The sequence below is a fragment of the Lonchura striata genome, chromosome 16, assembly GCF_046129695.1.
Source record: "Lonchura striata isolate bLonStr1 chromosome 16, bLonStr1.mat, whole genome shotgun sequence".
Lineage (NCBI taxonomy): Eukaryota > Metazoa > Chordata > Aves > Passeriformes > Estrildidae > Lonchura > Lonchura striata.
The window spans coordinates 14,240,916-14,254,374 of NC_134618.1; the positions used below are offsets into that span (position 1 = coordinate 14,240,916).

Below are 13,459 nucleotides of genomic sequence, written 5' to 3' on the forward strand. Positions count from 1 at the left end.
AACTCTTGGGTTGTCTTTGCAATATGTGCACCAGCCACTGTTGCACTAAAAATGTGAAGACTTTTACAATGTAAGAATCCATTCCTGCCTCTAAAATTAACGTAGCTCATAGTTACCAAGCAATTTAGTGTTTTGTGCTGCTGCTGAACACATTTTACAGTAGTTCTGGCTGGTGAGTAAAGATTTGTGTCTCAATTCTGAGAACAGAAGCAAAAGCTTTTGTTTTTATCTAGTACTCAGTCTGCCAGGCCTTTCTGCTTCTAATTTCACTGCCATCATTCAGGCTCACATGTTAGCTTCCAGCAATATTCCCTAAAGCCTTCCTTGCTGGCTGGAGGGTGCCTGCTTCAAATGCTCCTGCAGAGGTGGCATTGCTTTAAATACAGAACTCATCCTGCATTGCACTTAAATCTTGAGTCAAGAACTAAAGGTGTTTGCTCAGGTGTGTAGTTTATCAAAGTGATCCTGGCATCTGAAGACACTGGGAAATCATCAAACAGCATCCAAAGGCAGGTGCTGCAGGATTTTCTGAGCACGAGGAGGAGTCTGTGTGAAGCTTGGCAGCAGTGAGCTGCCAGAGATGGATCCACGCAGGGTTTCTCTGCAGCTCAAGGAAGCTTGGCTTCCAGGTTGTCTTGTGGATTTGATTTGTTGCTTTTTTTAAGGAACTGTGTGTCCTAGAACGTGCTCTCAGCAGAGATTGAGATTTGAGTCACAGGATGTGGTTAAGAAGAAAAAAAATCATTTGATAGGAATGAGGAGAAAGCACAAAAGACATTTGCTCCCCCAACTGTGTTCCAACCTCTCACGTTGCTGCACTTTGTCAGCCTCATTTGCTGGAGTTTCTGCAAGATCAGTGGTGTAGGAACTCTCCTTTATTTTGACTTTGCAGAATACTTTGTGCAGTGCATCCCCTCTGCAGCTGGTTCTTGCTCAGTGCCATTATGTTGATGATAAAATCATACAAAAAACAGGGTTGGAAGGAAAGAGAAAAGCTGTCCCTTAAAGAATCTTTATCATGTTTAGCATGTAGAGTGTTGTTTCCAAAGTCTTTCACAGCCCATGCCCAGTAAGACATCCCAGGACACTTCAACAATCCTTGACTACTCTGATGGTGTAACTAAGTCAGTTTGTGTCCCATTGTTCATTCCTTCTTTTTCCTACAGAGCACTTCTACGTCAGCCAGTCCTCCTTTCACAAGAACATTCAGTTTTTTCTCTTTAAGTGTGATAATTTGCAGATGCCTTTATTGAATTTCATCTCACTGATTCCAGACCATCTCTCTTCATTACCCAGATCTCTTTAAATGGCACTCATGTCCTCTAAAGTGTGCACAGCTTGGTTTCATTTTTGGAGTTTGCAAGCAGATTGGCAATTCCATCTGCGAGGCCATTAATGAAAGTATTAAACAGGATCAGACTCATTCATGAGGTCTCATGAGAGCTTACTATGTCCTCCCAGGTTGTTAGCAAATCATTGATAACAACATTTTATTTTTTTAAGCGTTCATTTCAAAATGTGTGGTGTTCTTCTTCAATTCTGTTATTGTGTTTGCTTTTGGTGGGACTATGTGCGACCATATTAAAGCCTTACTCAAAGTCAATGTGGATCATATCTACTCTTCCCACCTGGCCAATTACACTGTCAAAATGGAAAACAGATTATTTGATATTTATTATTTGCTCCAATCAAAGAGATATTGGCTGTTCCCTGGCACATTATTATCCTCATGGATGCTTGTATATTGACTCATATTTTTTTCCAGGCTCTTTCTGTGTATTGAACTTTAGTTTGATTTGTCCATAATTCCTTTAGTCAGTCTTGCCTCCTTTTAAAAGATGGTGTACTCTGTTTGCCCTTTTGTAATGTTCTGGGATGTCACCTGTCGTGCACAAGTCCTAGAAGAGAATGGCTAATTATTCAGAGATGGCTCCATCTCTGCAGGGAAAATTTCATCAGGCCTTTCTGACTTGATTACATCCAGCTTAACTAAATATTCGTTAACCTGTTCTCCATTCCAGCCTGCATCCCTACTTACATTGTTGTCACTTTTAATTTGTGTGGAGGATCCTGTCAGCACCCACTTCTTGTTGTGTGTAAAAATGCAGCCATGCAGGTACCAGCCTTCCTTCCCTCTCTGCCTCACCTGTCTTGTGCTCGTTTTTCCTTCCTGCTGGCTGGCCTGTTCTCCTCCTCTCCCTCTGACTTTTAATGTATTTATGAAATCTTTCTCATTGCCTTTGCTGCCCTTCAGGTGATAACTCCCATTGCTCTTTGGCCGTTCTGATTTTGTCCCTACATGCCTGTGCTGTCTATTTATACACTCCCTTAGACCTGTGTCCTGTTTCAACTTTTTGTTCAATTCACTTTTGATTTTCAGGTCATTAGTGATCCCTGAATGCAAACATATTGGCCTCTTAACATCTTTTGTCTGCGTTGGGATAGTTGTACCTTTTTTTTTTTGTGTGTGTGTGTGTCTTAAAATGGCCAACTCACCTGGATTCCTTTTTCCATTAGAATTCCTTCCCAGGGAGATGTTACTTGCCAGTCCCCCCATCCACCTCTTTGAAGTTCATTGTCTTTATTCAACAGTTCTCACTTTTATTTTCTCAATGGTAGAAATACTGAGGTTCCTGGAGGAAGTAGTTAGCTGCCAAAGAGAGAAAAAGGGAAAATTGCTCATGCTGGGTACTTCTGTGATGTTTCCTAAGAAGTGAACCATGCTTCAAAAACAGATAAAAAACTATGTGTAGGGTTCTAAGGAAAGGTTGCAAATTTGGGGAGCTTTGGGTTTTTATTTTTTTCCCTGCACACTTTTTACATCTCATTACTATAATGAACCTCCAAAACACCACTCCAACCCTCTAGTCAAGTGCACCAAAGTGGAGTCATTGGGAAAAATAAGTGAACATAATTTTGTGCGCTGCCCTTCTATTCAGTCCTGGGGCTCAAAAGGAAAACCACTTGCTTTGCAAGAGCGACTTATATTCAGAGCCTTTGAACTAATGTTCCTGCTCTGGCTGCCTTGTCCTCTGAGCATACATGCACCTTTGCAGCTAACATTTTTGTAATCTATATAAAAACATGTTCTAGCATTTCAGAGAGAGATTAGCAGGATGAAATACTGGCAGGCACCAAGAGGGAAAACCACTTGTTTGTTTGTTTAAATATTTTACCATGCAAGACTGTGAGATATTTCCCTTTTTCCTTCTGGGAATGTTACTCCAACCATCTGAGACTTCACTCTGTCTTCCTCTCTGCACTCAGTTCAGCCAGCACCCACATAGTTCCCTCAAATACTATTAAAGATAAATGAGGCATTAATGTGCATTTGTGCACTTCAAGCTATGAGCTCCCCCTGAAAACAAGAGCTTAGCCCACATCCTCCCAAGCCATGGTTAGTATTCCTCACGGTATCCTCGTATTTAGCATTTACCTGGAGCTTATTGCAAAAAAAAAAAAAAAAGTCTAAGAACTCCGCCGAGAATTAGAACCAAAATTGGATGTAATCCATGTTTGCAAATTCCTATTTTGATCCCAGGCTGCATTTGCACACCCGCTGGCCCTAAAACAGATAAGCAGGAAAATCAACAAACTGGATTGCTGCTCCACCGCGCCGAGCGTAACCTCGTGGTATCGCTCAGCTCTCCCCGAGTTCCGTGACAAATTAATAATTGTTTGTATCTCTGCTGCACCATGGCCTGCACCAACGGGTGCTGTCACTTCTTGAAGGGCTTTGTATGGTGATGAGCTTGAAAGCTGTTTGCTATTCATGGGGTGTTGTCACCCTCCTGCTGCCTGTTTGCTTCGGGGAATCCAGCGGCTGCATTGCGGTGACCTCACGTTTAACAGGCAGCTGCCATTTATTGAGTTGGGCAAGTGTGCAGCTCATGGAACTGCCTGCACTTGTGCAAAAAAACAAAACAAAACAAAAAAACTCAAAAATATGCTGAAATGAAAAATAAGTTTCAATGAATAAATAAGCTCCTGAAGACTTGATCTATCGGGAGGGTTTTTAATGCTGTTTTGACCTGGTGAGTGGCAACACTCCCAATAGTAAAAGTTATTTGGGATCTAATACCACATGGCAAAAAAGTTAAGAAAATAATATGAATTCTTATTGACCATCCAGATATTTCACATTCTGTAATATATTCCTTTCCCCAAAAAATTTGCTCCAATCACCTTTTAAAGGTTATACTTTCATTCAAAACCCTTGATTTTTAATTTTTTTCCCTAATATATCTGCAACATCTTATTGTCATAATCTAGCAAGGAAAGGAAGCTGCTCATTCCTCCACTGCAGCAATTGCCTGTTATAGCCCTCGAGCATACATTAATTTCTCTTTGAACACTTTCCATTTACCTCTATTGATTTGCCTCGTTTGATTTCACTTAACATTTCCTTTCTTCTCCTATCCCTGGTTGCTGAAATTCATCAACTTAATAATTTTATCTTTTTGATCTTGCATTAGCCCTAGTTATTATCCAAGTTGTAGTTTAAGTACTGAGTCTTCTGTGCCACTCAGAAAAAAATAAAAGTAATGCTTTTTATGCCAGTCTGGATCCTCATTGTCCCAAACTGTCTAACAGGAGATACAGGGGGTCAGAATAAAGTGCTGGGTGTCTCTCGGGTGGGTTGCAGGTAGCAATAAAAGTGAGCTGAGTTCAGGTGGAACCAGACCTATGGAAGTGTTGAGTTTCTTAAGAAATCTGTTAAGGTAGTAGCTGTGGTTGTGTAAACTCAGGAAAAGAGATATTTCCACAGACTTTGAGCCAACACAGCAGATGTTGGAGGGGACAGTGAGAGCTGCTACTGTCTTTCACAGGGATGCAAGGAAAGGGAGTTTGCAGAGCCTGTCACAGAGACAGTCTGTGACAAGTGATTTCCTCTTTCTCACAGCTAAATTAATTATTTCACTAGCCACAGACTCACTCTTATGTAAGATATTGTAATGGCCTAGGTATGTATGTGTTCCTTTGCCTAATCTGGGTGTGTTTGTAATTGCTTCCCAGCATGAGTGCCACCATTTAGCAGTAAATAGTTATCTTTCTTTCCACCCTTACATTTTAACTATACTTCATATTTTACAAAGGTTTAGAAAAGAGAGGAAATTACTTGACAAGGATATGTCCCAGATATCATACTTATCTTTTAATAACTAGATAAATCAACTTTTCTGTTCTTTTACTGTTCTCTGTTTCCCTCCAGGTCTTATTCTTTAAGTCTTATATCCCTTTATCAAGCTTCTTTAGCCATCTTAGTTGCTTTTTCCTTCATCTCTTTTGCTTCTGTAAAAATTTCCCCAGTGCTTTGTTTGACTGTTTTTCCTCCTTGTTAAGATCCTGCACTGGGGTTTTCACTCCCACATTCTTCACATCAGTATAAACAAAAAAGATCACATATATCAGTTTCTCCTCCCCATTGCTCTCTGTCTTTCTGTGGACTTTTTAAAAAGATCCAAATATTGCAGCATTAAAGATACAGAAATACTTCACTGAAATATATTGGACCAGTAATGGAAGAACTAGTCCCATGGATAAAAGGAGATAATTTGTAGGCGAAAGAATGAAATGTTGAAAGTGTAAGACCCCAAGACTTTGCTGGGATCTAAGCATACTCAGGAGCACTGAAAAATCAGGATACTTTTTGATTGATTCGAATAGAACAGACCAGACTATTCCAGCTGGAAGGCACCTATAACAATAATTTAGTCCAGCTGCCTGACCAGTTCAGTGCTCACCAAGTTACAGCATTATTAAGGGCTTCATCCAAATAGCTTTTAAACACAGACAAGCTTGGGGCATTGCCCAATTCTCCAGGAAGGCAGTTCCAGGGTTTGACCACCCCCCCATAAATAAATTCTTCCTTATGTTCAGTCTGAACCTTGGCTGAAGCAGTTTTGAACCATTCCCACGTGTCCTATCAGTCCCAGGGAGATCATAGCCCTGGATAGTTTGGGTTAGCAGCAGTCTTTGAAAGCCATCTGGTCCAACCCCCCTGCCATGGGCAGGGGCATTCTCAGCTAATAAAGGTTGTTCCAAGCCATGTCCAACCTGACTTGAATATTTTCAAGGATTAGGCAGCCACCACCTCTCTGCACCAGTGTTTCAGCACCTCCCTCTCCACACCCCCTCCTTAGGGAGCTGTGAGGTCACCCCTCAGCCTCCAGACTAGACAAGCCCAAAATCCTCAGGCACTTCTCATAGGACATTATTGCCAGCCTTTAGAGGAATCTAAAGCTGTCCACCCAGCAGTGGAAATGTTCCTGTAGGATTAAGCCAGCCACAGCCTGGGGGAGCTGGGGCTGAAGCCACAGGTGCTTGGAAAAGCCAGGTCACTCCTCGAGGTGTCAGTGCAAAATTGTTCCACATGAAGCAGCCATGACTGCTGCCCCATGTCCACGAGCAGCTGCCAGGGAAGAAAGGACAAGGAAACCCTGGTGCATCATCAGTGGCACTGTGAGAGTCAGCACAACAAAATTAATACCATCTGTATCCCAATTAAATTCCACTGTTTGTGGCAGAGTGCACTACACGCGAGTGGCATCGATTCCAGGGACTGCAGGAACTCCAGGCCTTTTCAGTGAGTGGCAATGTGGCAATTGTGGCATATTCACAGTGGGAAATAAATGTCGTTGGGTTTTCTCTAATAGCCATAGGTAAGATCAGCCCCTCAGATTTCATGCACTGACCTTCCCAAATGAACCATGCCAGGTTTGGCTCCCCTTGGTCTTGTTACAGCCAAGATATGGTGGGAGTTCGAACTCTAGCTGGGATATTAATTCCATGAGAAAGAGATGGCTCAGGTGCTGCAGACCTCTTTTGTCATTTGGAGGGTGAGCAGAGGGTTGGCAGAACTGTGTCGTGACTGTTTTGTTTTCAGCTGGTTTGATTTGGATTTGTTGGCTGTGCTCTGCCCTGTGTAAGTCCATGGAGCATTTAATAATACATTCAGCTCAGGCAATAAAACCCCACATCAGTTCTGCTATTAATTGATTTTGGAAGTCAGCTGCTGGACTGGAAGTTACCATTGAGCTCCAGAAGTGAGAGCCTGATTGAATTGCTGGGTTTACAGAATAGGTTTGAACATTTGGCAGACCCTCTTTGGGGGACAGTTGTCGCTAGTGGTGCGTAAGAAGCCTGGAAGCCCTCCTTGCACAGTGGAATCATTAATAACCCAGGCTAAACTGTGAGCTCCTGATTGTCAGGCAGGGTGGAAGGGGGGTTATCACTTACAGGCATCAGCAAAATTGATTATTGAGACCTGCCTGCATGAAGCAGGACCACAGAGCTTGCAGGCTCCTTCCCTGGCTCTGGGCAAGGGCAGCGATGCTGAGTGACAGAAGGGTGGCTTTGCTGGCAGTTCTGGCACTCACTGCAGAGGGAAAAGCACTTGCAGAAAGGAGGAGCAAGCTTTGACTGGAGCGGTGTGAAGGCTGCATGGTTTGGGCAATCCAGCTGCTGGAGCTGCAGCTGAAGAACCTTGAATTTGAGCCAGTGCTGAAACAGAGAGAGGGCAGAGCAACCTGTGAGCGTGGGTTGGAAAGCTGGAACTGGAGCATTGCCTTGAACCACCTCAGTCAGGTGACACATTGCACCAACTCTGTTCCTTTGCTTTCTGAAAAGGTGCCAGAATGCACCTTTTTTGCATCTTGTTGGCCTAAGGAATAGAAAGTGAACTCAGTTTCATGGCAGTTGTACCCAGCAGAGCCTCATGTGTGAGCGATTTCCTTTGTAAGGTGTGTGTGGCATCTGCCAAAAAGCAGAGCTTTATAACACCAAAGGCAGCAAATTACTTTTCTCCCGACTTCAGATAAGCATGTAATTAGGATAAACTAATAGTGCTGGTGCTCTTTTGTCCCTGCTAGAGAAGCCAGCTGAGCCTTTTCCCCTCTCTGCTTGCAGGGTACCAGGTCGCCTACCGCCTGGCCAGCAGCAGCCCCAACAAGTTCACCACGGTGGAGGTTGGCTCCACAGTCCGGCAGTTCACGGCTACAGACCTGAGCCCAGAGTCAGCCTACATCTTCAGGACATCTGCCAAGACCAGGCAGGGCTGGGGGGAGCCTCTGGAAGCCACGGTGATCACCACTGAGAAACGAGGTAATGCTTGCAAGCCGTGGGTTCAGGGAATTTCTGTGCCTGCCCTGGAGCCTGCACTGCACTTCAGGGGATTTTAATAGCAGGCTACTCCTCCTCCTTCTCACCCCATAAACCTGCCCCAATCCATGGCAGCATCATGATTTGAGAAAGCAAGGCAGACTTTTATGAGACACAGTTCTTCTAACCTGCCGGGCTGTTGGAATTGATTTTTCCATCAGCTGTTATATTGGCCATGTGCAGCCTCCTTTTGCAGTCAGTTTTTTTTGGGTTTTTTTTTTAGCTCGCTCGTTTTCTAGAAAGATTGCAATCTTAAGAAAGTAAGTGATGGATGAATTATATTGATTAGGGAACACAAAATGAGAGGCAGTGGTGTTGCAGAATTTCTCCACATGTGCCTCAGCCCTGACCTAATGTGTTTGTAATTACTCTGGCCTTTCGCTGCCACACGCTCCAGCAGAGCCTTTGCATCTGAATTGCCCAGAGTTTTTCTGCTTCTTGCATTAGCCATGAAATGGTTGTTGGCACCCTGACTCTCCAGACAAGTTCTGTTGAGGGTAATCTAGAAGGTGGAATTTATATGTGTTTGTAAATGAAACCAGATGCTTTGATACCAAATGTACCAAAATGTGAAAGACGTGTAAGGTATTACAGGATCTGCTCTGCATCACTGCTTGTTTTTAATGCTTTGGCTCAAGGAACTGCTCATTCCTCCAGTTTTAGAACTGGTCTGTAGAGCTTCAGTTAAAAAATTTGCATTTTCTACTTGTGCATGAAGATTTTTAATTTTTTTTTTATTCAGAGCTAAAAGAGAATATATTGCCGAATATTGGTGGAGAACAAGAGTGTGGGTTCTTCCCTGGCCATTTCCCTGCATTTTTTTTTTGCATGTAGGCCATGTTCCACTGCAAAGAATGTATTTGGTCTCTTTGATTTGGAAAAATCAAAACAAGCCAGGGTAACCACCAGCACCACTGGGTTTTGTGCTGTGTCTGGATATTGATATTTTAAAAGTAAAATTCTCCCTCAAAAACTAGAACCATACAACTTCCATGCCTTATAAAAGTCACAGTTCAGAGAAGAGCACACTGCAGCAGATCACCAGACCAGACCTCCACAGACATCATTCAACTGTTGTTAGAATTTCTGCATGTGCTTGTGGGCCTGCTCTTGGTGCACTATTGTGCAACCAATGACATTTGCTTTTAATTCCTAAAATGTTCCTGATAAGCAATCATTTGTTTAAAGTCCTTTCTACACCTTGCACATCATTTATTGTAAAGGTAAGGATCTCCCATTGTATTTGCCAACAATGTCTTCCTCATTATTTTTTCTTTTAACACTTCTAAGAGAAGAAGTTGATGTTCAGCTACCAACAGCAAGAGCCTGTGAGGTGCATTTCAACTACTCCTGGCCTGTTTGGTTGGGTTTAAAATTCCCTCTGGCAAAGCTCTGCAGGTCATGTGCAGCCTTCCCAGTGCATAACAGTGCAGTCCTCAGGGAAAGAACCTCTGGAGATGTACTAGGAAATTGGAAGTGCCTCTGCTAAAGGTACTGTCCATCAAAGAGACTTATCAGCTCAAGGTTTCTCCCACCCCGTCTGATTGCTGTCAAAGGGCAGGTTCAAAGCCTGACATGTAGAGGCTTCCAAAAGAAAAATCCACCATGCCAAAATAATGTGAATTCTCAAATCTCAGAGCCTTTCCTGCTCAATAAAATGTGCTGAGATTTCCCAGCCTGTGCACAAGGATGCACAGCAGCTCAAGGCAGAACTCCCAGCTCACTGTGGGAACAGTGACCCCTTGTTGCTATCAATGTTTTAGGGTTATCTTGAGTACCCAAATCACAGTGTAACATGATCCCTTTTGCTTTTTGATGGACAACTCTTCTGGGTCTCTCTCTATGTGCTTTGGAACCACAAGTTTACTGATCCCATATAAAGTATAAGGACAACAACGTGTTTTCTCACATCATCAAGAATTATAAAAGGGGATGACAAAGAAATTTATCCAGTGCAGCTATTTTGCTGATAAGAAATTAACCTGAAATGTGTATACATGACAATAAATATTCTAGAATTAAAAGATATCTAATTCCTGTTAATAAGGATGTATTTAATATCCTCACAGTCCTTGATACTAAGGTAGACAGAGACAAAAATTCTCTTGAAAATTAACAAAATTAGTCACTCTTGCCCTTGTAAATTCCTTGGTTAATCCCAGTATAAATCTTTACATTTTGCAGCGATGCCTGTGATTTATAGATCCCAAGTTATAGTATGGCTTTATTCTCCAGAGCCTCTACTGCAGTGCTTTGAATCTATAGTTCAGAATAGTCAACACTGGGGATCGGGGCAGAACTGAGTAAAAAAACTGAAATGTAGCAAGAAATTAAAAGTAGTCTATAGAGTCATGTGGCCTGGTAGAGTCAAGCCTGTACTGAAAGTCTTACCTTAGCATTTGCTTGTGGCTAAACTCCCATAAATAAACTCTTTATACTAATGGGTTTGTACAAACAGTCAGGGAGTATATCCTGCAACATGGGAGATTTAAGATCTCCCATTAGCAGCAGAAGGAAACGAAATCATGGGAGACTGACTGCAAGATCTGACCTGCCCAAAAGTGCAGAGCTTCTCAGCAGAATGTATAAAATCCCTGCATGACTCTCCCTCCCTGGCATGGAATAACCCCACGTCCCTGTCTCCGCCTGTCAGTGTAAGGCACTGACCTTTCGCGTCGTGCTGCTGCTCGCAGGCTGCTGGCACCCAGGGCTTCCTCCAGCTAATAGCTTACAAGTCTTTGGGCACTGATGTCAGTGAGAGCAGGCTGCAGAGAAATGCCAAAACATGTAGGAAATGATTGTAGGGGATGGCAGGGAAACGAAGCGCTGGCCATACGGGGCTGTGAGGAATCAAGCAGGCAGAGGTGTGTTTATGGAAACAAGTGCTGATGAAGTTGAATTGAATTGCTTCTCAAAAGCAAGTCACTGCGGTGTCTCCAATCAATTTCTGCTTTATTACATGCCACATATTTTAATCAGAATCAATAATCTTCATGATAAACAATTAAACAATTATTCCTCACTCTATAGAGTTTCTCTATTGAAATCGATGGAGTGCAGAGACGCGGTGATGGGAAAGGAGATCTGTAATGAAACAGTTGGGGGCTGGCATGCTTACACCTGCATTGCCATTCCCTGCTCATCCCAGAGGTGTGAGGGTAATTATTCTGGAGAGATCTCCCTCAGCACTGGCTGGTTTGACTCTGCAGGTTCAAGGTTAGTGGGTATGAAGGGAAGAGTTGGGGAGCTCTGGAAGGACCCTGCAGCAGGTGCTCCAGCCCCAGCTCTGTGCTGGTTCCTGGCTGGGGTTTGGAAGCAGCAGCACCAGGAGCTGCTGATGCCTCCTGGTTCCTTGCCTGGTGCAGGAATTCAGCATCAGCTGTGTGTGCTTGGACTCTGCCACACAACAGCCTGTTCCAGCTCGCCCCTTACTCTTCCTCATGCCTCAGCAGGTGGAACAGGACTCTGCATAGTACAGAGAGAACAGAGTTCCTGGTACCAAGGAGTAAGAACAGGTTAAAAAGTGAGCTAATTGACACACAGATTCTGTCAAAAGAGCAATTGCAGCCAGAAGCACAGCTGAGTTTCATTAAAGACTGCCTTGCTTTGCTTGGCTGTCAGTCCTGATGGTTGTTCTTTAACCTGCCAGGTCAAGACCCCCCCAAGTTGGAGGTCCACAGTAAGGAAGGTTTACATCCTGCAGTGACCTTTGCTGCAGGGAGATAAGAATCCATTTTACTGCTCCTCCTTGCAGTAGAAGGTTAAGAAATTGGGATGGTTGTGGCAAATTCAAAAATTCAGTGCCCTTTGGCTTCACCACAGTGAAACTCTGACCCGGCTGTCCCGTTTTACGTTGTTTTGAATTTCCTCTCAGAGCAGCTAAATTATGGTTTGATTGCAGAGCGACCAGCACCTCCCAGGCAGGTGATGACCCCCCAGGGCGACGTGTCCTCCCGGAGCCTGGTGCTGACCTGGGTGCCTGGCAGTGATGGATCGTCGCCAATCCGATATTTCACAGTCCAAGTGCGGGAGCTGCCCCACGGAGACTGGCAGACCTACTCCTCCTCCATCAGCCACGAGGCCACATCCTGCATTATCGAAAGGTACCACGTGATCCCAGGCCAGCACAGAAATTCTCATACTTTCCCACTAGTTAGGAAATCAAAACAAGCATCACTCAGCTTCATGTTCTTTTTGGGGGAGAGAGGTTAAGTGAGGCCACTGCTCCCATTTTAGAGGTGGTGTTATGAACAGCAGTTGAGAGATTTGCTGAAGGTCATGCAATAAATCTAATTAAAGTTGGACTGCAGTGCATCTTTTTGAAGCCTTTCCTGGAAGCTCAGCACCACAGATAACACTACTCGGGCTAAATCATATGTAGCTACACAGTGCTCTGTAAAATACAACTAGTTAAAAATCCTTTCAGTAGTGACTGATGTTAAAATCCATTCTGAATGCTGCATTGCAATTATCTCTATATAAGCTCTTCCAGATGAAATGAGAACCATTTTTATCTGTATTTTCCATACTGAAGTTTATAGATAGCATCAGAATGTTTAAACTTTGTTATTCAGGCTTCATTATATCCTCTGCAATACTGGTGTAATTAAAGTCCTTGTAACATCAGCAGAAGTAATTGAATGTCTACGAGCAGGTACTTGTTTTGCTGTCCATTTCCTCTGTTGACAAGCCAGTACAAATCAGATTATTTCTAAAAGGCTGTGAGCTTTAGGCTTTAGAATCAGGTATTCTGAGCATTCAGATACAGGTATTTTGGGTCCATTATCACAAGTATTGGTGGCTGTGGTATATGGCAGCTCACTGGTTGTGTGCCAGTATCTTTGCAGTCAAAACCTGCAAAAACAAGGAAACCATCTATGTCACTTATACATGACATTGGCATGACTGAAAACAAAAGATCAAAAAAGATGATTGACATTAATCAAGTTGCTATAGGTAATTCTGTCCTGATAGGGTGACACTACTGAAAGAGATTTCTTCTCCCCCTTGCTAAAAGCATTTTGCTGTGGAAGTCCAGAAGAGTCATGGGCGTGAGAGTGCTGCCCATCAGAATGCATTATCCTTGATGTTTAATCATTCCTTACAAGTAACTTGGGTTTGTATCAGTGTTCCATCTGCCAGTGGATGGTTAGACACTACCAATTAATTAGTGAAATCCCCCATAAGTTACAGCTCTGCATTTCAAACCTCTGCCTGCGACTCCAAAGGCAGCCTCCCCTTCACCTCCCCTGCCAAGCCAAGACAGAATCATCTTTGCAAGGTTATGTCAGCTGGAAAT

The 13,459-nt window shown here is 43.3% G+C and overlaps 1 protein-coding gene across 1 annotated transcript in view; it reads left to right on the forward strand.

Annotated features, from left to right (window-relative positions):
- Nucleotides 1–13,459, forward strand: part of SDK1 (sidekick cell adhesion molecule 1) — a 376,424-nt gene that overhangs the window by 308,434 nt on the left and 54,531 nt on the right. Inside the window, exons 29-30 of the mRNA XM_021549399.3 lie at nt 7,909–8,103; nt 12,062–12,263. Coding sequence (XP_021405074.1) covers nt 7,909–8,103; nt 12,062–12,263 — 397 coding nt within the window. The remainder of the gene's footprint in view (nt 1–7,908; nt 8,104–12,061; nt 12,264–13,459) is intronic.